The sequence below is a fragment of the Thunnus thynnus genome, chromosome 21, assembly GCF_963924715.1.
Source record: "Thunnus thynnus chromosome 21, fThuThy2.1, whole genome shotgun sequence".
NCBI lineage: Eukaryota > Metazoa > Chordata > Actinopteri > Scombriformes > Scombridae > Thunnus > Thunnus thynnus.
Genome location: NC_089537.1, coordinates 6,671,441 through 6,698,698, shown reverse-complemented (window position 1 = coordinate 6,698,698; position 27,258 = coordinate 6,671,441). Strand labels below are relative to the sequence as shown.

The 27,258-nt window shown below is 39.6% G+C and overlaps 1 protein-coding gene across 3 annotated transcripts in view; it reads left to right on the top strand.

The window, feature by feature from the left end:
* Positions 1–6,329: 6,329 nt before the first annotated feature.
* Positions 6,330–27,258, top strand: part of dpp6a (dipeptidyl-peptidase 6a) — a 198,087-nt gene continuing 177,158 nt past the window's right edge. The window contains exons 1-3 of one of the 3 annotated variants that reach the window (XM_067578403.1): positions 6,330–6,462; positions 6,674–6,715; positions 6,823–6,890. In XM_067578403.1, coding sequence (XP_067434504.1) covers positions 6,405–6,462; positions 6,674–6,715; positions 6,823–6,890 — 168 coding nt within the window. In that variant the 5' untranslated portion in view covers positions 6,330–6,404. Of the gene's footprint in view, positions 6,463–6,547; positions 6,716–6,822; positions 6,891–24,421; positions 24,917–27,258 lie in introns of those variants that run through there. The other 2 variants (XM_067578404.1, XM_067578406.1) reach the window with 2 other exon arrangements.

Sequence of the window (27,258 nt, the reverse complement as noted above, 5' to 3'; positions counted from 1 at the left end):
AGTTCCCACTACATGTGCAGTCATTCTCTAATTTCTCCCGGCTGAAAAATTGAGCACTAGCACATAGGATACCTGTCGGTTTATTGTCTAACATGTAAACTGAATAATAATAAGTAATGCAAGTGTTTTAAATTTAAAGAATGAGTGTTAAGTTGAAGGAGATTTCACAAACACAACTTAAAATAAAATAAAACCAGAAATAGCAAGTACATTAACTTGGATATTTTGGTCTTAATTTAACCTGTCCAGCATCATGGCGATAACAAAGTCTAACATGGATTTCTGATTTTCTTTTCACTTGTTAGTACAACCTGAAAATATTGGAATGAAAATAACTTAAAAGTGGGAAAAAAAATAGACAAACCATTTGCACAAATTGAACCCAGAAATAATATTTAAACAAAACAAAAAAACCCTACATAATCTGAAAATATCAGTATTGTAGTCTGAAATGCCGGTTTATGGCATCTACATCAGTTCAAATTAAACTCGTTTGATCTTCGTCTCTGAAGAATCCGCAAAGCTTTTATTGCACAGAGTTTGGAGGAGCAGAAGAAAAGCATCTTTAATAACAAGGATGCTATCAGGGAAAAAAAAAAAAAAAGAGCAGCCTCCAAAATGAGATTATCCCCACTGAACATTATTATGCACAAGTCCATTATCTGGTTACAGCAACACAGAAAGTAGCACCCCGGCATTAACATTCACAATATACAGTAGGAATGAGGAGCGTAGACATAAATCTCTGAGGACCTGCATACCAAAAGTTTAACAAATCAAGATAATCTCTGCCATGTTGATGCAGAGGCTTTGGAGAAAAAAAAGGATTCCTGTATGAAAGCCACCCACCCATTTCATTAAAGCCACACACAGAATTTTACCTCTTGACATTTAAAACTTTAATGAGAGTTAATATTTACCACTCAATATCTTTTTTGATGGGTTTTGGGATATGGATTGCTTTTTTCAGATACACATGCATCAGGGTGAATACAGCATCCCAATGAATTAAAGATACTGAAGAGGCAGCTCTCGATTGATGTCAAATGTGTTGTTTATTCCTAAAGACAGTCTTGTTTTCCCCCATCACTGCTCAGGCTTGTGATTTAGATTTTGAGTCGATTCAACTGCTGCCAGGCTGTTAAAGATGTGAAAACTGCTGTAGCTTCTCCAGTGCCTAAAGGATATTTTGTGATAAGTTTTCATAAGTTTTTTGAATATGAACGATTGTTTCTCAGCCCTAAAAAACCTTTGCAAGTAAATGAAGCAAAACAATGAACGTATGTTTGATACACCTACAGAGGAAAAAGGGGCTTTTAATCTTTCTGGCTGGAAGTTGGATGGAAGCACACTAGCTGAGACTGAAAGGGAAGTTAATTTTCACATTTCTTAATCTGTGCAAATTTGAATGCTGCAGTGTTTTTGCAGTCTGTCTTTATTTGCCAACAACATCAAATAAAGGGATTACACCCATATCGGAGGATTCTGCAATGTGCAATTTAAGTCTAATGCCACCCATTCGGTGCCAAATCAGGAAGTAGTGCTCCCTTTATGTAGCTAAGAGGAAAGTGTGGGAAGTCAAGATGGTAGATGGATGTTTATTTGTATTTGCATGATCTTTTCCCAACCCTTTACCATACCACATATGCCATGCAAATATATCGTAGGAAGAAGTGTTTTTTTTCATGTGGGCAGTGAGGGGTTTTGCTGATTCTGCCAATGTCAAAGTTCTGTTTGGCAATAAGGTTGAGATGTTGGCCCTAGCAAGCTAATGATAAGCAGTAACTGTGTATACATCTGTGTGACAACAGAGCCTCAGACAGACAGTAAAACTTACCAGGAATATAATTTATTTCTGTTATTTTCTTCCAGTTTTTCTCATTTTTCTTTTTGCCTCTGGTCATTCTTAAAGTAGAGTCCCACAGATTTGGGACTCTTGTCAAATTGTTGTTAGTTAAAACACTGTCAACTTGCACAAATGCACTTTCATTAGTTTATGCAGCCAAGAGAAAAGTTGTGCCCCCTCTAACATTCAATTCAGGTTCAGTCTGAAAACACCTTAAACACCGACTCTAATGAACACCTTCACAGATCCAAACCCAGCAGCAACTACCACGGCTTGATGTGGAAGTACTTTAATGTGCGATGCCACTGATGGCCGCTAGATACTGGCTCCAAAACATCTCTGGCGCCAATAGATTCCCATTCAAAAACATTCAATTTCTCTCTAGAAATACTAATTTCAATGAGTCATTTTGGTCTCAATCTCTAAATATAGGCTCTCTAATAAGTGTGCTAGTGGTCATTTTGGAAATTATTGCTCTGTTAATAAAATTTGAAGACTTATAGTAGCTTTGATGTCTGCCGTGTGAGTGTTGATTGACAGCTGTGATTGACAGTTGCCTCACCTGCTGTTCTTCCCAGCTCCTGGACTCACACTGAGTCGGACAATTGTCACAACATTTCAGTAAGTTGAATATTTCTTGATAATGATACATGCCCTGTTAGCACAATTTAGCTAAAGTAGCTAACATCTGCCTAAGTGCGCACCACTTGGGGATCCCAGTAAGCTGGCGTTCGCTTCAGTCCAAGGTAGCGGGGCGTGTTACCAGAGCGTGAAAGGCAACACCCTGCACTCCTTATTAGGAAGGTCCTGGCTCCAAATGGAAAAAAATGCTACAACTCTGGGCTTCAAACCGGCTCCAATGCAAACCAATGGGTGACGTCACACCTCAATACGTCCATCTATATATATAGTCTCCAAGCTGATCAATAAGTTTAACTTATGAAAAAGCATTTTACCACTCAGCATTGTTCCTTCTCCTACTTGAGTGCCTAAAGTTTGCTTCCACATACCAAACACTTCTCTAAGAGCCAGGGAGTTGAATGTTTGAGCACACTGCTGCTTTGTTGACTCTTTACATTTAGTTGGCCTGTTGTTGCATTCATCATTTTTTTCATTTGAGCACAGTCTATTCTATGGGGTTCATTTAAAATCCCTTCATATGCTGTGAGGTAGGAATACAGTCGAATGCACACAAGTTTCTGTGAACAGACTGGAGTTTAATTAAATCCAGTGGCTTCACACGGCACCTGCTGATTTCACACTAAAATCTGCACACAAACATTATAAGCTATGCAATCAATAAGGCTGTAATGGAGGTTCCCATTCACTACCATGAATAGGAATACCAAGCAGGCAAACTATTGTGAGTCAGTAGTTGTGCCGAATGAAGCATAAACACAACACAACAAAAGTGCAGCTCTTCAATGTGACCTCAAGTTGAGCTTTGACACAAATGTTTTGATTTAGAAATAATTTACTTAATATTTAAAGTTGCAAGACATGACGTTCAGCCACTAGATGTCGCACTATAGCACCAGCATCTCAGACCAAAACAAACGTGTCATTTACTTAATAAAGTTAGGATGAAATTCAGATCAAACTGTCAGACTAGGAAGTACTGATCAAATAGTGCATTTCCTGTTTTCTTTTAGTGTACTGTTCAGCTGTAATTTGAGAAACTTTGTGACGCAGCTTCCATCTTAGAAACAGATGTGAAGGACACAGAGGGACTCATGCACTAACATGCACGCTCACATGCACTAACATGCACGCGTGGGCATGCGGCTACCAAAACAAACAAACAGAGAAGCTCGGACAACAACACACACAGAAGGAGCGTGACTTCACTGCTCAGGTCGCCATTACTCCACTATATCCTTACGTAGCAGATAGTTGTTTGCTGACATCCAGTGAGGCTCAATGTCATTTATCATTTATTGCACCTTTAACATTTAGTTTGTATCTCTCTGTCTGAGCCCCTGTGGGGAAAAAAACTGGTGGTGAAATTAATTAATGTAAAACTAAGACCTCCCTCTGAGACCATCTATAAGGCTCAAGTGTAGAGGTGAACCTGAGTCCTTACCTGTCAGTGTGGGTCAGCACTGTTCACATACTGACAACTGGACTTCCAGGCTGACTGATGGTCCCGAGATAGATTATGTCAACAGGGTGATTTAAAGGGGAGAGAGATGTTCTGTAACCAGGACGATAGAGGTCTGAGATCCCTGACACAGTCAAGGTCAAGGTCTGACTATCAACAGTCAGGTATTCTATTAACGTGTCCTTGAGCAAGAGAGTGAAAGCTATCTATCTATCTATCTATCTATCTATCTATCTATCTATCTTTCTATCTTTCTATCTATCTATCTACTTTATATATATGTATATTTATACTGCATATATTGTATATATTACAATAACACAAACAACATGCATGTTTTTGATAAAAACTCACCTGCATTTTATAATAATGGTTATTATGATCTTACTGTGTTTTGATATTTATATTCAAAATGTTCTGATTGGTACAATCAAATGTATTTTCAAAAAGTATAGTATGACTCGGATCATTTTAGAAAAATACCATTTTAACAGTTAAAAGAGCAGCTTTTAAAGTTTGTATTTTTATGTATTTTTGTGCAGCTTTTAAAGTTTGTATTTTTATTGTAATTTTGTATTGTATGTATTATTGAGTTGTATTTTGTAAAAAAGCACATTTGGATCTTATAAATGCAGTTGTATATGACACTGGTTCATGCTATAGTATGTTATATAGTATGTCCTAAAACAAACATTAATAAATAATTGATCATAATTGTAATTAATTAAATATGAGATACACAAATTAAGACACATTTCCAGCTCACAGGATATAACTGAGAGATGACGCATATTGGCATAGGTGAAAAAAAAACAAAAAACCCCACACTTCACATCCAGCTACCTTTACAGATTACACTGAAGGTGGTACAGTTAATCAATTCACACTTCACACAGAATAATGAAAGGCAGCAATGCAGTTTTGATGCAAATTGTAGGGGTGATGCAGTTCGTGTGGTGTTTGCTCCTTTAAATACACCAATTACTGTATAATAGGCTGCTGGTGTTAAAAGTCCTTTCTTTAAAAGGCATGACTAAACCCACTTTTATTAAATCTAACAACAGACCCTTATACCTAAACAACAGATTAGACTGTTTAGTGAATTTTGAAAACTCCCATATGAACATTTTGATGATCTGGTAACCCCATTGACAGGAGGAGAACACACCAGTCCAGCAGTAGTTTTTTTTCACATTCTGACAGCTCTAATTATTCAGTGAAGCTTAGGGAAATACACCCATCCATCTACCTTTACTGCATACATAAGACATTTTGCAGTGGTGCTACAACATCAAGCCTAATGAAACAACCAGTGCTGTCATTTTTTTCTAGTGAGGATGGTCTAAAATCTAGAGCATTAATATATGTTGCTATTGTTTGTTTGGAGGATTGTCTACATCATTCATTTTCTATGATATTCTATGTTGAATTACAGTGTTAGACTTATGATCATTTGTTAATGTGTTGGATATTTTCTTTGTATCGATAGATATGTCATGAATTGAAGAACAAACATAACCAATGATGCTTTCATACAGCGCAGGGGAGGTGTTGGGAGTCACTGACTGGTTTGATGAATATGATCATGTGCTACGGCCTTCACAGTCACCAGATCCCAACACAAATGGACACCTATGAGAGATTCTGAGAGACTGAATTGTTAAACAATGCATTATCAAAAACACCAAATAATAGAATATCTTTTTGAGAGATTCATGTCCAATGACTTTTAAACCGCTTTGATGGAACAACTTTTGTCTAAAACATATTTTTGTCATTTGAACGCGTAAACAAAGTAATCAGCTATCTCTAATTGTTGAATCCTCTCAACGCCGCAAAACCCTTTACAAAGTGAGTGACAACAACTTTGCCACAGCTCATCACCACCCTGTCCATCTAATTGTCACACCTCAGTGGAAGCATGCCCCTGGAACACTCATTTATTATGCTATAATTGAAGCTAAACAAACTCACTTCCTCGTGTTGAGATAATGATTGTAATTGTCACAAATAATTTGTCACTTCTAATTGTCGGAGTCAGTTGATAGATGCGACTCTGAGTTGGCGTTTTGTCTACTTTGAGAGGAGTGGGACACATTTATTTGATAAGAAAAAAAGCTTTTAAAATGAAAATGACAGTTGAGACACTTTACAGAAACATACAGTATCAGTGGAAACATGACGACAAGCTTTTGTTGTTTTCAATAAACACATCTGCACAGTCTAGTATTATGTTTTTCCTCATGAAGCATGATTATGGTGTACCTTGCAGTCCCTACTGCTGTTTCTGCACTGGAGTGGGCGAGCAATGTTGACAGACTCTTTCTACAAACCCCATGTAGTCAAGCTGTCAGAAGGGGGATGCGCTTGCGCAATTGCTGCGCTCTCTCTCACACTCACTCACACACACACACACACACACACACAAACATACGGCTCCGTCAGTCTGCGCAGGTTATGTTCAAAATCAACGTGGAACTGCTTGTATACAAAGGGATTCATGTCCTTAAATACAGTAAGTGGATTTTAATCAACCAGTTTTACCAGTTGATTTGATGGGAGGAAAAAAAAAGTTCTCAGCGGATTTACATTTGACTTAGTGACAATCAGCAGCACTTTCTGGAACAACAAACAGGAGATCTCGTTAAAACCTCTGGACTACATCTAGGGAAACATTTAGTCAATTAAATGCATCTCTGAATACCAAACAAGCTCTTTCCCAAAAGCCGATAACGAGGAGCGACAGCGAGGACGATCCGGCGCACCAGGTAAAGCAAACACTCATCAGCAGCTCGCCTGTGCAACCTATTTGACTCCAACTTTGAGCCCGTCAGAAAGAAAAAAAAAAGCTTTATCACTTTATGTCTTTTTACAGAAGTTTCCACCATGAACCAAACCGCAGGAGCCACGAACGCGTACCGCAGATGCTCCAAGGGAGGAAAGGTAATAAAGAGTTATTCGGGGGGTGAAGTTGTGATTTGGAAACAGTGTCGCCCGAGCACGGTGCAGCACTGGAGGCAGCATGGCTGAAATGTTGGATGTGTGAAAGATTTGTACAGCTGTTTTTTTTTTCTTCTTTTTTTTAGCATTTTGAGTTATTGTGTGTCTTTGAGCGGTTGTAAAATCTTTTAATTGGCTGGAATAATCATCTTAATTAAAGTGAGGCTTTGGGGCTAGAATTAGTTTTGTCCACACTGCTAAGAAATAATTCATTTTTGCAAGATTTTTTTTTTTTTTTTTAAGCAACTGAGAAATGATGCAGGACAAGTGGGTTGATGCTCACTTGCAGTTTTTCCCTCCCCACCCCTGATATAATTTCCTGCTCTAACCACTTCATCAGTGACTTGATTGTCATCTGCTGCTCTCAGCTTCAACATGATGACACTGTGCCACACCAAGCCTGTGACCCACATTACGAGGCTGCTGCTGCTGCTGCTGTGTGGATGTAGTGTAGTCAAAAGGGAAGAGAGGAGAAGAGGGGAGGGGGGGGGGGGGGGGCTTGAGGATGAGAGTGGGAGAGTGGAGGTGGAGAGAGAGAGAGAGGATGAAAGCGAGGCTGGGGGGGGGGGGGAGCTGGAGAAGGAAAAGGGGACTGCATGATAGTCTTTTCAGTGAAACTATTGGAGGGGGGGGGCTGCTCTCATTCCCCACACATCTGGATCTGTCAACATGAACAATCATTTGAGATGAAGTATGCAAGCTTATTTATCACCAGCAGCTATGGAACATGGAATATCCACAGCAGATTTCCCAGCATTTGCAAATATTGATTTTTTTTTTTCAGCTGCAAATATTTCAAATTGATGTGTATTGATTGATGAAGCGCTTGTTCTCTCATAGAGGTGTTTGGAATGATCCTGTAAATGAGCTCTGATGGGTGTGAATGGGAATTAACACACTCTGTTGTACTGTGTTTGTTTACACTCTTAGTTTAACCAACACTGACAGCTTCTGTTTTTCTTCTTTTGTAGTGTTAATCTGTGCTTGTGTGGGTGTTAATCGAGGTAATGTCGCTGCCCATACTTTAGTATTTATGCTGTCCTTTCACTCACTGCTTGGTCTAATTTGGGGTTGTTTCATCTATACTTACGCATCAACTTTGAGAGAGAAAATAGATTCTGACTAAACACCTCTACAGACACTTTTGTCTCCAGACGGCAGTGTGTCCGTTTCATTATCCGTCCCATAGCCGCTTTTAGCCAATCGTCTGCAATTTCAAACTGTTTGGGTTTGTATTTGTGCCCATTTAAAGCTCAGCGCGGGGCAGGATTTCTCTTTGATGAGTCTGTCTCTCGCTCTCTCGGCGGACTTTCTATTTCCAGTCATGTTGACAGTCGGCCACAGAGACGTTTCAGCGTGGATTAATGACACTCTGATTAGGTCTGCATGTGTTCTCCAGGCCTCCCTACAGAATAAGCCCCACATGGTCATGGTCATCAGCTTGTGACAAGCTCTGACAGGTTTATAAACACCTGAAATGAGAGGAGAGCAAGTGCGCTGTGTTTTGAGATTATTTTTAGGATCCTTGAGAATTCCATCTAATCCAATTTCTGTAGTTTTCATTTCCTGTTTTTAAAAGGAAAAAATCTACCCTAAAACATTTAATTGAAGCTGTTGGCCATGTATCCTGCGCTCACGTTGTGTTGTATTTTTGTCATTCCCACATCAGCTGATTGACTAAATGGAGACAATGGAAGGAACGCTGCAGTGAGATATTTCCAGTGCAGCTTTAAGGGGCTTTGATAGCAAAAAAAAAAAAATCTGCTCTTATCTGAAATACCAACAGTATTTTTTTGTCCTTATCACAGATCAACAGCTTTTCACAAAGCTCAGGGAGAATCACAGAGGCAGACAGACCAGTTTCTCTATTGACAGTAGTCTCTATTGACCATCATGCAGTGCAGCAGCGTCTGTGAGCTCCTCCTGTACCTCAGCTGCTCCTTCCGGTAGCTTTTTTAGTAAGTTGCACTGTTCTGTTTGTACTCACTTTTCACATTTATCGCTCTCATCTACCTGCACTCGTATAGCACACAGGAACTCCCTTCTCATGGGATTGTCCAAAGCCCTTCTGGGAAATGTAGGAAGTCATTAGAAGTAGTAGAGACGAGTGATGCTGGGCACATAAAAAGAAAGAAGCTTAATCTCAAAATAATTCTTCAAAAATAACAAATTGATGATATTTAAGAATATCTAAGGGTGGAGTTTCTCTTAAGTCTGTGATGCATTCGACTGTTGACTTTTCCTTTTTATGCATAAATCCCTTAGAAAGACAACATTTTGCCTGTGATGCTCAATTAATATTCAGAGCTTCTATTTTGGATTATTCTGATTATGTAGAAGTTTATAAAAAGCATTTATGGTAGTTCATAGTCATATATAGAAAGAAAGAAGAAATCAAGGAAACTTCCATGTAAATTAATCAGCATATCATACCTCAATGATGCACAGTCACCTCTTATTTTTATCTTTTGGCACTGACACTTTTCGGGAAATCTGACTGAGGAGGATGAATCTTTATAACTCTTTTGCCATGATGAAAATAGTGTCTGGACATGGATTACCCACTAGAGGGCAGTGTGGTACTGTAATACACCTATATGTAAAGGAGTCTTGCTGTGATTTAGTAGAATATATTTTAAAAAGTGTATCATTTGGAAACAGTTCATTATTTTATTTTCTAAAATCTTGCTTGATTGGCTTGGAAAAATATCAGTCTAATAAAATCAGTGTTTTCCAGCCAAGAGCCGTTTGACTCCATGATTTATTTTGCACTGTTGTTCCACTGCCTTAATCCTTTACTGTCTCTTCTTTGGCTGAGCTTGATCAACCATTTATAACACTTTTTAGTAATAATATGCAATAGTTACACATTGGTTCTGTAAAGATTTGCGCTCTAGTTCTGTAACATTGAATATATTTTGGATTTTCTCAGTTTATAGGATTCATAGTGCTTTGAGATCAATTCAGGGCTTAACTTCCCCCCCCCCCCTCTCTCTCTCTCTACAGTTCCTGCTGCTCTTTTCTTTTTGTCTTGTCTCGGTCACAGCAGGCTAGTTTGATTATCTTGGCCCTTGACAGCCCCGCAGTCCTGCGTGTGCACACCACACTAAATCCCAATTAGCTTGCCCAGTTTCAGAGCCATTTGGAACTTTGCTAATCTCTGCATCTGCAAAGCCCAGAAAATCCCCAAATTCTTCTGATTACAGTTCCATAATGAGAATATGAATGTTTAATTTGTGTGACTCAGTTGAGACACGGGGGGAAAAAAAAACTAAACTAAATTGATGGTCCCATGCGATGAATATGTATTAACTGCTGCTGCCCAAATATAAATTGATCACTTCACGGAATCTGTGACTTGAAAGTATTGGGAGTTTTGTCCTGTCAAATAATTGAAAGTACCCTGAAGTATATTTGTACATCTCATTATTTTGTGTGTGTGTGTGTGTGTGTTAACAAAAACCCATTTGTTTTTGCAATCATGGAGCTCACATCAGAATACAAATAACCAAGTCATCCAGTTATTGCAGAGAGCAAATGTGCTAAACGGGTATTTCAAGGAGCACAGGAGCTAAGCTGAAAGGTATTTGGATTGAGGGTAGACTTCTTAATTACTGTGGCTTTGTTGGCCAACAGCGGGGCAAACACCAGTAGAAATGTGCCAAGTATTGATCCTTGCTCTCATTACACTGCGGGCCCATTGTAATGCACGTTTATCACCCCAACTCCCTCACTGGAGTCTATGGAAATGATCATTGATTTTTTTTTCTCTTCTTTTTTTTGCACTCTTGGTAAAATGGCAGGAGAACGCCTGTCTCAATCATCTTTGCACTTTGAATTTCTGTACTCGAGGCCCTCTCCCACTCTTTTTTTTTTTTTTTTTTTCTCATCCTGATGACTCTCGAAAACGGGGCCACGCCATTGGTCAATCTCAGTTTATCCCTGCTATACAGTAGTGGCTTTGCAAGGCTGCATCTTTGCTTTTGAAGTCGCTCTTTCATGCTGGTTCTCAACACATAAAAGCTGCTGTCGAGCACCGGTGTGATCAAGACTGTCTTAACTCTGTCTGGAAAAAAACAACAACACACCTTGTGCCTTTCTCTGTATTTGTTTGGGAACTTCAGCTGCTTGTTTAGAGCGTACACAATGAAATTACATTTGGAGCCACATCAGAAAGCTCTACCCGTGTGAAATGAATAATGCAATAAGAAGATGGAATACATTTTCTCAGTTTTAGCACCAGTAGGTGAAGTGTGTTTTTTTTTTCCATAGACCATACATGGGTCTATGGGTTTTCCTACAGTAAAATGTGTTACAGATTGCTCTTTCTGCTGTAGTGGCATTTCTGTTTGTAATAGCCTACTGGTGTGTGTGCACTTATTCATCAGATGCTGCAGCCATGCTCCCCTTCCTGAGCTCCTTCTACACCCCTGAAGAAACTGTAGCTTTATAACTGTGTGTCAGCACAGGGAAAAAACATGCAAACACAATATGATGCTTACACGCATGCATATCTGAGCCAAGTCGAGCACTGTGTTGGTGTCACTCGGCTGCAGCGACTCGGCTGTGGCTCTGTGCTTCCCGGGGATGATTGACACCGCAGGGAGTGTAATTGCATGAGTCACCGAGACCTTCCTGGCCCTTTTGAGTGAGCGGTTGGCTCGGCAAAATGCTTGGGTCATGACAGCCCATCTGGTGGCATATGACAAGCAAGTCAACAAGCCCCAACGAGACAAATGGCGCCACAACAGTAAACAGACGCCCGTGGTTGGGAGATAGACACTTGAGCCATATCTAAAATCACAAGCATATCCACTATGTGCCCCCAGAGGCCTCAGTACCCATCAAACTAGACTGCACTCACTGCATCCAAAGTATGGTGGTGTCTGAGCCTGCTGCAATAGCTTGAAAACACTTTCATTTCCTTTGTGTACATCTGTCACGGTCATGTAATGCAAATGAGTCTCTTTTAACAGAGGAGTCTCAGTAGGATGTTGCAATGTGCTGACATGCAGGAGTTGAGGGGCTGCAGGTCAAGTTTAAGTTTGCCCTCTGCTGGATGAAAGAGTTCATGATCTTCAGTGTGAGAGTCCCACGTCTTACTCAGCAAAGTGAGCTGGTGCATAATGAGGCAAATGAAATGGTGAAACCATTAAATTAATAGTCTGTTAATGGTGTGACTTAAAAGAAGTGGTTTGCAGAGGCTGTTTTTTTATTTTTTTTTAGAAAGATTGCAAAAATGATATGACTGTAGCAGGAAAGATAACTGTTTATAGGCTTCAAAGTGTTTCATAAAGTGACAGTCTAGCATCATTCTGCTGTCTAAGAGACACACAGCGAGACTCCCCATCTCATCATGTAAGACAGCAGGACCTCAGTTACTCTAAATAAACAATCATTTTATTCATGCTGTCCCTGTGTTGTTCTTCCTTGTACTTGAAAGGGAATATAAAAATAAAAAGAACAAAGATCCTTCGTGTTGGTGTGTTTGATTCTGCTGTTTAACTTATGTATGTACTCGAGATCCTGATGAAAAAGAAAAGGCCATTTTCTGCTTTCTCCAGTGGCGCTGTTTATCCTTATATATCCTAAACCCACGCACCAGTGCTCAGGGCTGACTTATGTGTTCAGTGGCCTTGGTCAGATATCCAGAGAGATGTATACAAATAGCTGTATCTCTTCATGGGTTTATTCTGCCTTTGTTCTCATGCTGAAGTTACCAATATTCTTTTGTTTTATAATAGACTCACACATTGTAAAAGGTTTTACTATACTGCCAACATAATTCATCTTAAGTCTTTATTGAGTCTTAAAACCTAGTGATGTAAATTGTATCATTTAATGTTATGTATCTAGAATGACCTGCTTCATATTGGAGCTTTGTGAACATTTTCTGTTATCAGTGATACCAACATTGGAAAAGAATGAAAATTTCCACTAGTGACTTGATTTTTCATTTGCATTTTTGCAAGGTGACAGACTTCGAAGACAATTAATTCCACAGTCTGTCACATTTTCAACATGTCAACATGTTAGTCTATAGATATTCAATGAGTATGAGCGCTGATAGTGTTATTCCAGGATACTCGTTCTTTCAGCCATTCAATCTTGATTGATTTGTCTGTGTGCATCATAAGCAGATATTGAATCAAACTGGATCATTTTGCAGGGAACAGCAGGTTTTCTTTCCAAAATGTTTTTAGTATTTTGAGATGTTATTCTTCCACTCTGTCATGACTCTTTCCAGTCCAGAGTTTGTCTCTGTCACCACTAAACTCAAGACTCCTGAAACATACAGATGGCTGACAAATTCAAGAAAAACTTTCTCCAAGTCTCTGGAACTCTACTACTACTACTCTAAATATATTCTTTCATTTGGTGTTTTAGGGCACTGTCTAACACATCCCACCAAAGTGTCCCAATGGTCTTCAGCTGGGTTAAGATTTGGTGACTACAAAAACCATAGCAAACCCTTTAGTGGTTTCCTGTATGGAAGCATCTGAATTTGTTATGTTTCCCCACTAATTTTTTCAGGTTTTTCCTTTAAAGGGGACATATTATGCTTTTTTGTTGATGTATGATGTTGGATGCTAATGTTAAACATAGTCAAAGGTCCAAAACTTGAGGTGTACATATGTAAAAAGTCTTCCTAAAAGGGCTTCAGTCTGCTCTGAACGCTCTGTTTGCAAAGTTACCTCTACTTCCTCCTCGTGATGATGTCAGATCGTTCCTGCATGCCCACAAACGGCTGTCCGTTAGTCTTTGTAGCGAAAGGTTGGGCACGTTGTCCACTTGCATATTTCGGATTGGGTTCGGGCTCAAACACATATGGATGTATTTGAAAAGTTTCCATTTTGTGTAAAGAACAAGAAGTGAAATTCTACTACTACCTGTTTTTTTTTCTTAAAATTGTAAATCATGCAAATATATTCCACTAGAGCCCCAGAATAAAAATAAAGACCTGGAAATGCGCATGATACTTTAATTTATCATCTGTCTGTCTTATAGGAATTCAAACCTAAAACTTCCTCCTAAAAAAATCCAATATATTTGCTGTCTTGCTTGGGGACTACGCTGTTCTATTACTAAATATATGATATTTACAACAGTTTCTTTTTTTAATTTTTTAATTTATATTCCTTAAGAAACATTCATTGGGGTGATTGTAGGTTATACTTTGTGGTTTTTTACAACAAAAATAGGTCGTAAAAAAGTAAGACATTCTAGGGTGGCAATCAGTATTGTAACTAAGTACATGTATATGTCACAGAAAGAGTGGCAGATATATCTTTATTGCAATGCCAATATGGGTCTGGAATGTATCACAGTAATGGAAACTGGTACCAGGACATGTTTGTGTTTACTGTTATTGTGATTATTTCCACCTTACAGTACCATAGCTACTATATATATGCTTGTAGATATACATTTATCATCTGAAATAACTGGTTAGAGAATAATGTAAATTCTTTGTGTGGGTGGATTCTCCTTTATAACCTTCAGATTTGGCAGTCGAATCATAGCACTTCTGCCTATCGTCCCTGCGGGATCCATAATCTAGCCTGTAACTTATTAAACACATGCACAATGAGCCTTTCCAGACCACAATGACTGAAGTGAAATGTGTGGGCTGGCATTTTAAAGCTACAGACAGATACTTCAGTAAATACATTCGTCTAGATAGTTGATCAAGGACTTCCTCTGAAACAAAATGCCTTTCATGCTGCTTGTGTGCTTTTGCAAACATTAGCCAGCCTGGTATTATAGAAGAAAAGAATCCATATAGCCAATTTATCCTCCATGGCATTTCAAGATGAGTCTGTTATTTAATATTGTTATTAGCTGATTTATTGTTATTGATCAGAGGAAATTTGGCCCATAAATCATACAAGCATGCGGGCAGTGACTTTTACAGGCTTCTGATGTTGTTTTAGTCAAGGCAGAGGAAATGGATTAATTTGATTTATTTCTAATACAACTACTTTTCCACTTCTCTTTGATTTAAAGTTGTTATGAGGGCACTGAGTGTCCTCTTTAAGAACTGCAAGGACTCGTTACAAAGCTGCAAAAACTTTTTTCACATAGACCTGTTATATGGAACCTTTTTTTGGTGATGCCATAATTCCTCCTCTTCTTCATTATAGTCCTAAGGGTGTTTCAGGGAATATCTAGTTTCTTTTTTTTTTATATCCTTTTATATCCCTCTCCTAAGCTGAGCCTTTAGGCAGTAAGCTTTTCAAGACCTTATGTTAGCTCCTGGTTGCCCATGCGTGTCTCTGCACACTGACATACACTGAGCAACAAAGAAACCTTTGGGTCAAACCCTTTAATTAGAATCACTTCACTTGATTTCAGGTGAAAGCATATTAGCTTCGTACATGCTCTGAATGTGATCTGTTAAACCCCCTGCACACTTGCAACGCTCCAATTTCCAAGGGTGTTGCACAATCAAGCAATTTAAGTTTCCCAGTATTAATACAAAGGAGCAGCCTTTTGTTTGTGTCTTGATCTCGTTCTTTTCTAGAATTAAATGACTTTCCATTTTTATGCGAACATGTATTTTTAACATTTGAAACATTTTGAAATGGTTGAGATATGTTTTTGGTCCTTTTGTAAAATACACTTTGAATGTGTCTCATGATGTCGTGCCACTATATGGGTTTGAACTGTAATTTTTGAACAGGGAATTCCATTACCACCTTTAGATGTGGGTTTAAACCCTGCTGTATTCGCTGCACATAGTCATTTGAACCAAGGCAGTCATTTACCCCTATTTGGCCTGATTGCTTGGCAGCCTGTTGGCTTGGCCATGACTTTACGTATTGTTTTCCGAGCTCTGTCCTTGTCTCACTGCACTTCCAGTGTGCAGCCTTTATTGAAATGTATAGCATGGCCCTGCCATGGCCCATTTTCATATAACTGGTGGAGGCAATTTTATTGACTTATTGCAAAAAGCTGGTGCATAACCGATCACACAAGCTTCATCTGTCCCTGTGTCCCTGGCAGTTAAAAAGAGATGATTTGTCGTGTTAACTCGCATTGCCCTAAAACAAGATGCTGTTCCCCTTGACAATGAACACTCGCCGCCTGAACATAAACAACAGTTTTATTGTGCTCCAGTCTGTGAGCCTCCAAATCAATGCTTTGTAAATCATCCTCGGGAGGCATGCAAACACAGATCCATTCTGTGTAGCCAAAACATCTATGGACACACTGGTACATTAATACAGATGGATGAAGAGCAAAGGGCCACTGCCATGTACTGTCAGCCAATAATAATGAGTTGTTTTTGTGGCAAAATGGCAGGGAATCAGAGATGAGAGGATCAGTAAAGCCATCAACCGTCTTTTCAACTCAATCCAAACCTTGAGCCATCATTAAAGTTAAACAAAAGCATAATACTTTCTGATATTTCACTACTGCTGAACCTCACCTTGCTGCCTGTTTGTATTAGTTTCACTTAATGGGTTTTGTGCCTCCAGAGAGTATGCGATCTAAAATGAGCAGCAAGCTGTAGACAACAGAAAGTGGGACAGATATGCAGGTGCAATGTTGGGGAAAAAGCCTACTCAGCCCTGTCCTTTAGGCTAACCCAATTTGGGTGTGTAGATATGGACCTGCAGTACATGCAGTGTGTTGCATGATATTCCTCATAAAGCTGATGGTCCAGGGATCATTAACTCTTCTCTTAATGATAAAGATAAATATATCTCTTAATGGGTGCACTGTGGCGCCAGAACTGTGGAGTTTAAAGTTATATTCCTTAAGATTTCCACCATATGAAAACCCATTTTTGTTCATAAGTATGGCTGGTATGTTATTTTACACGATAGTCATTCAGTGTAATTTGAATTCTGCAGCTGCCTTTCTGCAAGTTACACCTTATTACCTGGTTTCACAGGAAACTAAGCACTGGAGTACTGGAGGTGATGCAGACCTCCATTATTAAAACACATTATTGCTACAAGCGGGACTGCAATCTTAAGGATTACAAATTAGTGCACTTTAAGGTACTTCTACATTGGCTTCAGTCTCAAGCCATGGTAGTTTCTGCTTGTATGAATGTCTGACCATGCTGATGCTTGTGTCAAGGAAACTTGTCCAATTTGTGCCCTGCCACATTTTCTTTGGTCTGTAATGTGCCTTCACTTTTATTCCTTTTAACGATAGATCCAGTTTTACACTTTTATTTACCAGACATTTTCCAATTTATCTGTAATGTACACAGAGGCAGTGTGTGAAATGTGACACTAATTTGCATGCTGACAACGATTTCTAGTGAGATTACACCCAGCTGATTGATGGCCGCACTGTTGCCCCAGAAACCACCTTGGGCGATGTGATATGACTCTCCCGTTATCAGACACTAAAGCATATTCCTGTAGTTAATCTTCCCAAATGGGCGTTCACAGAAGATATCCAGCATCCACAGGCCTTGACTGGTAATGAAAGACAGCCTTTTCCAGCAGCACGTCTGAATGCAGCTCTTTTCACAGCAGTAAAAATTATAAAGAGGACGACAGGAAGGAAGCTTTACTGGCATGTTTCATTATTCACTGATGTACCATAGAAAAAACCTTGTAAGATCCAGGTATGGCTGTATGTGATAGAGGAAATTAGTGTTGCTGTTTAAGTGAATTAAATCCATTGATAAATCATAGTGTCAGGCAGGAATGCTGCAGATCTAATCTGGTGCAAAGGCATCATGAGAGGACAGAATGACTACAGACAAAGGTATTGTTTGACAATGACAATGATTTTATTCTATAACAACCTCTCAAGGAGGTAAATGGATACATAAAAAAGTTACATATGACAGAATAAAAACAACATACTCGTTAGGGGTGTGCCCACGTACGAATACATTATTCGGCAAAGCACAAATAGTGGGTTTTTTTTTTTTTTTACGAATATTTGTTTCATACAAATATTTTAAAAATTATGTTTTAAGGAAGAAAAAAAGTCAAATATCAGCGCGCAGGTTGGTTACATCACTATCTCAGTCTCTCTCCTCTGCTCCACTGTTACGCCTATCAGCAGGTCTCAATGAGGAGAGTCACATCCACCTGCTACATGATGCGCATTTCCTAATATGAACATCACTCCCGGAGTTGGGGGTGTTCCCCAGAGATAAAGCTGAGCTACTGACACACAAAGTACTGCCACTGGAGACTCCATAACCTGTTGTTCCCCTTCTCCTTTCCACAAAGTTACGTTGTAAAAAATAGGCAGTATATGAAAAGTGCAAAGCAAAGAATCACCTTTGAAGTTCTTCCCTACACGTTACACAGTGTGCTGTCTCTGTGTTATGGGTGTATAAATAGGTAGAGGTCTGTCTGCAATGAGGCGATGAGTAAAGTTTCATTTTCAGCTCAGTCATCTGTGATCTGGGAGACTCGTGTTCGGTCCCCAGTGTAGGGACCTCCTTCATAAGGTTTAGTTTATTCATGAACACTTATTGTAACACTTTTTTTTAATTTTCTAAAATTAAAAGCATAATAAAAACAAAAACAGGATTTTTAAGCCTCTTTCCACTTTTATTTGAATACAAATACTGCCTCAACAAATACAGATAAAAACACAAATACTGGGCTCTCTGCACATCCCTAGTTCTCGTGTATATTTTCTTTTTGTGACTCATTTAAGGCTCTTCGCTGTTTCAACATGACACTGCCCCCCTGTGCACAAAGCTGGGTCAATTAAAAAAAAAAAGGAAAAAAAGGAGGTTTCTTGACCTTGACTGGCCTGCACAGAGCCCTGACCTCACCCCTATCTGACACCTTTTGGATGAATTGGCACAAATCCCTGCAGCCAGGTTCCAAAATGTTGTGGAAAGCCTTACCAGAAAAGCTGAGGCTGGTGGTGTATTTGTGTCCTCAACAGCAATGAGGACAAACAAGAATATATTGACACTCATCTCCTTGATCAGCTGTCAAACATACATAAATACAGTCTTGGCACCTAATCACGCATATGTCGAAGACAAAATCCATCTTCGGCATGGATTTTGGTTGCATCCTTCTGCTGCAGATCAGTGAATCCACCATGTCTGAAGGCATGAAAGGAAAAGAAAAGTAGAGGTGCTGTGAAAATCTGCGGGCTATATGATTCCCTGATGGATAAACATGAGCCACCCAGGCATGTGCAGGGTACAGCCAACTCCACAGTGCCATCAGTCAACCTTAATGGTTGTTAGCATTACAGAGAAACCAGGTTTAATCGTTTTACAGTCTGTTGACAGTGGAGTTGGACATATATGTAAATGTTGATGAAGCTGAGATTCTAACAGGCCAACAGGGACTGTGTTTACTCTCTGTGAGAAGTGTGTCTTTTTTCCACGTTTCCACTCAGCGTGTGTAATGTACCTGAAGGGAGATAGTGAATAGGAACTGCTGAGAAACCATGAATATGAATCATTTGCAGATTCTGTTGATCCATACTGTAATGTATCATCATCTTCATTAAGAAGGCACCTATTGACTGCAGTCACATGACCAGTTTTCAGTGAACATTTCTTACTTGTCAACATGATACAAGGTTTTAATAACCAGTAACCCTCTCAAAGCAAAGTTCACATGTGTCAAAACAGCAACTACTGTTTCTGCTAGAAATGTTTTATTGCTAAGAAGATTCTTCTGGGAAAGGTCCCACCAGACCTCCTTAAAAAAAACAAACACATTTTGTTTCATGGACAAGATTTCAGTTGAATCATTGGACAGAGAGTAAAAAATGGCTGAAAAATAGAGAAGCAAGCCTCTACTATATATATATATATATTAAAAAAATTTGGAATAATTTATGCATGCATTTATTGATTTTCTTTTCCCGTACTTTCACTATACACTCACTACACACATCCTTTTGAACTGCTGGAGTGCGAGGTTGTGAAGCTGAAGCCAGCTGCTGTGCTGTGGGAACTCATCATCCATCCCTGAGCGGAGCAGAGCAGGTTAAAGTGATGAATCTGATCCAAGTTCCTGACAAACGCCTGCTGTTCAAGGCAACTGTTCCATTAATATTCAGATGTGCTTACTGGCTCTGTCACGGGGTGGAGGGAAGCAAAAGTCCCCTTAAGTTGGAAAATAATTACAGTAACTTTTTCCATCTTGTACTGCCAACCACTACTAAGAGGGAATTATGTCTACAGTTTACAATTTAGTGTATATCATATTTTATTAGGATGTGTTCAAGTCAGACAGAGTTTACAGAACTGCAGGATTCTGAATTTAAGCCATCGTAGTGCTTTTCACCAAAAAAGGGATCCAATAAGTATCGACCAGGGTTTCAGTATCTACTTAAAAGCTCAAATAAAAAAGTAAAAACTGTTTTTTTTTTTTTAAGGTAAAAACAGCGAAAATTGTGGCATTTTTCAAACCAAGCCCCACGTTAGTTCACGGTCTTTCTAGCTCTGTATGTGGCAGTGATACCGCTAATAGACCTCCTGCATCGAGGCTGCAAGATTAATGTACGCTTTACATGCCATGTGTGCCATTTTTTTTCCTGCTCCTGAATTCATTAGAGATGGTAATGATCTGTCGTCTTGACAGTCCGGGGTGGGGAAGGTCAGCACAAACCTCTTATCTAGATTATGGAGCTCCCCACCAGCGGAGAAGTGTGCTGAACGTTTTTTTTGAGAGAAATTCACAGAAAGATGTTTGAGATGCAAATCAGCTGATAGCCTACATACTGAGATCGTCGCTTCCCGCTGCTCAGTAATGGTCACAATTTCAAATGCAGCTGTTTCTGGTTTGCTTATCATTTATTACTCTTAACCTGTAGCTGAAACCTTGAGCTGCATTTGAACAAAAAAAAACCCATTTAGCACTTTTTACAATTAATCTGGGATAAGAAACTAGAGCACCTGTTCTTACTATTTTCTTGAAATGATAGAATTTACTTAAACACAATCCAGTTATATCAGGAAAGGATTTAGTTTCCTAGATTCAACTCAGCCTGGCGGTGATGTTGCTTACAGTAATTTTATTCCTATTTGAAACGAGTCCAGTACCTCTCAGGCTGTCATTAAAACAGCAAAACACAACAGTGACAGAGGTGTTGAGGATATCATGGTATCAAGTAATTAAGTTGATAATGAAACCATCGATTTGTCCTCCGAAGGTCTCGGTTGAGTTTATTGTGCTGGATGATTGCCATCACAAGAATGAAGCTTGTTCTCTGGACTCACTCCACTGGGGATCCGGGCCAATCAATCCTGGATTTGGGTGAGTTTTAATCACTTTTGTCTGAAAGGCTCACCGGCTCGTCAGAGAGTCTTGGCTTGGAAGACGCCCAGTAGTCCTAGAGACACCGAGACAAATCCTTACAAACATGCAGAGTTGTACTGTAGACACACAGCACACACTATGGGATAAAGAGATGGCATGTATACGATGTCTTACTTATCCAGTTTGGTGTTTGTGCTTAAAACAAGATTTATTTCCAGGACATAATTTAGAAGATAATATCAATAATATTGAGCTAATTTACCGCAAGTGTTGGATTTTCTCTTCATGCAGAAAGTTGCCAGTAGCAGCTTGGTGACCTCTTAATGGCTAAATTAACTGGATGGACTAATAAATGTATCAAGGTCTAACTATCTATCTAACAACACAACTCAACATATATGGATATGTTGAGTTGCGGTGCTCCAAACAATTTCAGTTTACTTTTATTTAGTCATTTGACGATGCTAATGTTCACATCAGTCATATACAAGTAAAACAGCAACACATTCTTTCATACATCATTCTGACTGTATTATGTACACAGTATATAAATAAATATAAGCTGAGCTCTTCTTGGCTGCTTTAGTTTCTGTCCTGTCTGGTTACCTGTTGTCCTGACAGCATTCTTTCAGCAAATACAGAGCCTGGTCGCTGACTTACTTACATACTAAAAGCGGGGTAATATTTCAGATTCATCGCTCAAATACGCCTTAGTTATTCAATATGAATTCTGTTTCACAAAGTTCACAAAACAAAACATTATTGTAGATTAATCTGAGAAACTAGCAGCTAATGTTAATGTTATCTCTTTTGTGTTCATTGTCTGGCTAGAAAGGAATAAATACTTCCCCTTTTGACTCTTGTCAGTCATCTCGTTGTGCGTAGTGTTTGTGTCTGCAGCTTCATTTCTGCTTTACATTTATATAAGACTAGAAAGAGTCGTCCTTTGTCCTGTTAACTGTTAAATGTGTCCAGACTTATTGTAAAATAATGCAGCTTACCAGGAAGAAGAATAGTGGGATTTACAGATTCTTTTTGTGGGTATTAATTTATTTGTGCACGCACTTGTTTGCAGTTTTTGTTAAAGAAATAATGCAACATTTTGAGAGTTAGGCCCGTTGCTTCTCAGGACACCACAAATATGTACATGGCTGAAAACCTCCAAAACCAATTACGTGGAGTTGGCACACAAGCAATGCTCAATACCAATCTAATGTCTGTACGGCAGCAGCCAGTTACCTTAGCGGTGTCTTGAGACGGCGGGAAGTTAGTGCTCCTAGCCAAGAAATAGTGCAGCACATAAACTCCTGTAAAAACACAACATGCTGTTTTTACACTTCGATTTTTGTACGGAATAAACAGATTAGTGAGCTCTAGAGATGGATAGACTTTATTGTCCCCAAAGATATTTGTTTTCACACAGCGTGAATTAGGTTGTGCTGGTACTGTAGCAGTAACAGTCCCCCCCGCCCCACCCCCCTGTTTCCAGTCTTTCTGCTAAGCTAACCGTGTCCGCAGCAGTTCACTTATTCCAGCCTTTTATTGTGGTTTTATATATTGGAGTCGGGCAGCAGCCGTCCACACTCCAGCAGATTTTCACTCCCCAGCAGAGCTCCCATGCAGCTCCATAGCTTTGGCTGCTGTCTGCTCTGTGACACTTAACTGCCTTTTTTTTTTCTTCCAGAGCTTTGAAGCACTTAACCATCCCTGGCCAGCCATTTTCTCTCTGAGTCTTACCATCAGGCAGCTGCTGTCTGCTTCTGCCTGGCCAACATTGTTGTTACAGATGTCCTTGGCCGCCACACCTGTACATGATGAATTTCAACTTGGCCCGTTTTGTCTGGTAGGGGAATAAACAACATGGTGAATCCAATATTGCGTGTAGTACAGGCCAGCTTGTGGGGTCGAGAGGAGTTTATACGCCATGTTTGATACATGAACTCTGATTAAATGTGGCGCTATTAGCAAAGCGTAAAGCTGTCATTTACGGGAGTTACGTACCATGAGTTTAAATTATGTGTGTCCTTTAAGCATGCTTTTGACAGTACAACTCGGAGTGTTTATGAAGAGAATCGGTAAAAAAATGCCGACACAGTAAAGAAGCAGTGCAGCCAGCTACCTTTCTTTGCAACTGCTATGTTCTCCCTCTGTCAGCAGTCCAACTGGAGTCTAGGGAGCCCAATGCCCCCATTAGGTTGTTTTGACAGCCTTATCCATGGTAATTAATACCAGAGACTTTTAAATGAGATTTATGTGAGACATGCTGTTTGCACTTCCCAGTTGGGCTAACCTGCTCTCTGTGCTGTGAGTTTAGGACACTCTGGTTGCCTGGATGCATCATCAGTGTACAGTTTTTTTTTTTAATCGCTTTGAGTCTAAATTCAGAAGGTACACTTTCCGAGTGATATTGATTTATGAAGCTTGTGAGAGAGAGCGGGAGCTAAGGGAGCTTCCATTCCCAAAGTTGGTAAGTAATTCAAAGGACTCGGTGTATTTCAGCTAAAAATTTACTTACACTTCTGGATGTACAAAATATTAGGAACACCTGATGATATAGAGCTGCAGGCCCTTTCACACAATCCACCTCTCAATGGTCTAAATGCATGAACATCTGCAAAATATCTCCCTCTGTCTACAGTCCCTCGAAGCGCCCATCCACTTTGCAAATTTGCAACAACTACAAGCTTTTTCCCCCTTCTTTCCTTCTTGATTAGAAGGTTTAATTCATTTATGCCACTCTTCTAAAAAAAAAAAAAAGACAGTAGGACAGACACAGCAAGCTGGAGACTGGAGCAGTTTGATCATCTCAGGGTGATATTTTAGTGCTATAAATCCCTTTTGAATATAATCAGAAGTAAAGCTGACAGTGAAAAGTTTTTTTTGGAGAGTTGGCTGTAGACAGTGAGTTACTAAAAGGACAAAAATTTGCACTCAGTAATGTGACAAGTATTCAGGAAGCTCACCACAGATCCTCACTTGCTCTCGGGATATAATTCTCCTCCAACATGACCTTTTAAGGTTTTATATTTATTACGAATTCAAATCCACCATTCATGATGTAATTTACATTCTTGGGGGTAAAAAAAACCCTCCATATCTGAGGTTATCTTTGATCAATCCATTGCATGATCGGATTTTTCCATGACTCTGTTAAATGTGCAGCTGATTACAGCTGAACTGGCGTCAGATATTCTGCATGTTATCCAGCCACACCGTCAGTTTACGCGCTGTCCATCACAGTTCAAATGATTACTTGCAGCAGCTTGGACAACACGCACCGACTCTCAATTACCCACTGACGAACGTAGGAAAAAGGGAGATATTCTGTCACTTTTTCTTTTTTTTTTTAACAGAAATAAAAACATCTACTGCGCACCAGGAAAAAGCGTTCATCTGGGCTGTTCAAACTCATCTCCCTCCTCGCTTCACGTATCGTTTTATTCTGTTGGATTTGCTGTTTTGTATGCAAGGAGGGAGAGCCCGTCCGATACACATTTTCAACACCACATCGAGGAGAGCCCCCGTTGTTTTCCCTTTTTTTTTTTTTTTTAATCAATCCGTTAGGTTGTAAGCCCACCCACTTATGAACTGGCTCACTACCCAAGGGTCTGGCTGGGAGCTGACAGAAGCTGTCCAAAAGTCTACAAATTGAACCTTTCCAGAGCAGATCTGAGCCGCGGAGCGAGAGAAAAAATGAAGGAAAAGAGTCTGATTGAGACAGCAAAAATGCAAGGCAACGTTTTGGTAAGCTGGCTTTTGATTTGCTCATATTGCATGACGCCGATTAAATGATTTTGTTCCTTATTAAAAAAAATCTTTAGGAAGTATCCCGTTTCCGTTATCCACTTGCGCTTTGACGCACGTCAGGAGCTTTTGGAAATAAGCGTATTTACCTTTTGGATTCTGCATCTGTAACGTTAATTATCTGCAACCCGGTGAGGGGATATCTGATAGTTCACGCCCTTTTTGATTTCACGTGTCCTTCCCTCTTTGCAAGTGCAGCCGATCTAAAAGACTCAGGAAGGATGTGAATCAAAGGAGTTGGAAAGTTTTGTCCTGTTTTTATGGGGCCGATTATAATGTCTGCTGAGTTTTGGCTTTGTCTCCTTTTACCTCGTGAAGCTTCTGAGGGCAGAGGTAACCTTTTGCCCAAGGAGGGTCCCATTAATATTTTACTGCATCTCAACCTGTGAGGTGCAGGATATATTACCCTGTCCGTCCTTCTGCTGGGAGCTGCAGGCAGCTATATGGATGTATGTATGAGGGGAGTTAATACCAAATGTCCTTTGGGACCCTTTCAGATATTGAAGGCCAGAATCATGACTCTTTCAGATTCTTTAAATTTTTGATTTAGGGAATATTATAGTTTATTATGCATTTCCACTTTTATTTCATGCCTTAAGACCTTCCGCTGATGTTATCCTAACATGGGCGTCTCACTGATTTTCTGATCAGCCCAACTTTGTTCCTGGGCAATTTAGTTTGATGTTAATTTTCGATTTTCCCCATGATTGCTTTATTTATAGCTGAATAAGCCATGCTCTGCACACACTCAAGGCCATTTTGGAAGATATGGGACACAGCTGTGTGGAGTCAGGCTTTTCTAAAAGACAGTCTTTTCCTCCCCATGGCCTTATTTTGTGCGGAGATGTGCAGAGTTTGTTTATCTCTTTTATCCCTGCATAATGAAAAGTAAAGACGGATGTTTATCGTGAGGATTTTGTTCAATTTCCATATAAGAAAGGGGCTTGTGCTAAGTGAGATATAAAGCGAATACTTTCGTTTTCGTTGGCAATTGTGCTGCACTTCTGTTTTGCAAAGTTTTGAATATGGCGGAGAATCTGAAGCCTGGAGCAGGAAGTGAAACCAAATCTGAAGATTCATCAGAAAGGCAGAGAAATTGTGGTGCTGATAGATCCAGGCTCTTGAAAGTTACCACTCTTTCATTTTAATCCTCAGAATGTACGAGGAGCTCAATTATAGTTTAGTAATTTTCTTATATAATGTTTTTCTCACAGTTGAGGGTGAGCGTGATGGCGTGTTGGCCTGCAGTAGCTAACACGGCTCATTCCTGAAAGAATAGTTTGACATTTTAGAAAACTTCCTGCCGACAGTTATGAGATGATCGATACCGCTCTCATATCTGTCTGTTAAATATTAAACTACAGCCAGCAGTAGATTAGCTGAGCTTAGCACAAAGACTGGAGGCACAGAGGAAACAGCTAGCCAGCCTCTGTCCAAAGGTAAGAAAATCCACCTACTAGCATCTCTGAAGCTCACTAATTAACAAAAATGTTTGTTTAATCTGTGCAAATTGTAGTTTTACAGGAGGATATGTGCAGAAGCCTTTCTTCTTCTTTGATTTATTGTTTGTTCTTTTGACTGGAGTGATTAATTTTGATTTAATTACAAGATGGTGCCATAATGTGTAAAGCAAATACAGGTATGATGAAACGATGAAAATATCCTATAGGATGCCTTGTGAGATGTTTGAAAATGTTGTTCCTGTTTGGCCTCTGATGAAGGCGTAAGCTGAAACGTTGGACTTTGATTCAGCACAATGCTGTTTGAATAAAGAAGAAGTTGATGAAATGAGCGAGTCTGTGTGCGCTCCTCCTCCTCCGAGCGTTTAAGAGTTCCCAAGGTTACCAGCACCAGCATACATTTGATAGGGTTGCTTCTTCAAACAGGACTATTTCCTGACTAGCTCCTCTGCAGCTGAAAACAAAATTTTCCGAGATGGAACAACAACACAGCAGAAATACAGTGAGCCTGCAGTGATAATGCACCTGCTGAAAATAATTGCTTTATCTCTGAAAAGGGTCTGCCTCTCAGACTCTTGACATTTGTTGTTCCATTTTGACCTCCTCAGTGTGCTCTTCAACCTGTCAGTTCAGTTTACTGACTAAATTCTGCAGGAAGACATGTCAGAAGTACACGTATTTAGCCCAGAGCCCAAGCCCAAGCCTTTCTGTAGCTCTCTAATAGCTTGTGTTGCCCCTGGATAAAACGCTTCACACACATCTTTCATTTTCTGTCTTTGGATATTGATTGATTGTTTCCATCGCTTTATTGATGTATTCATA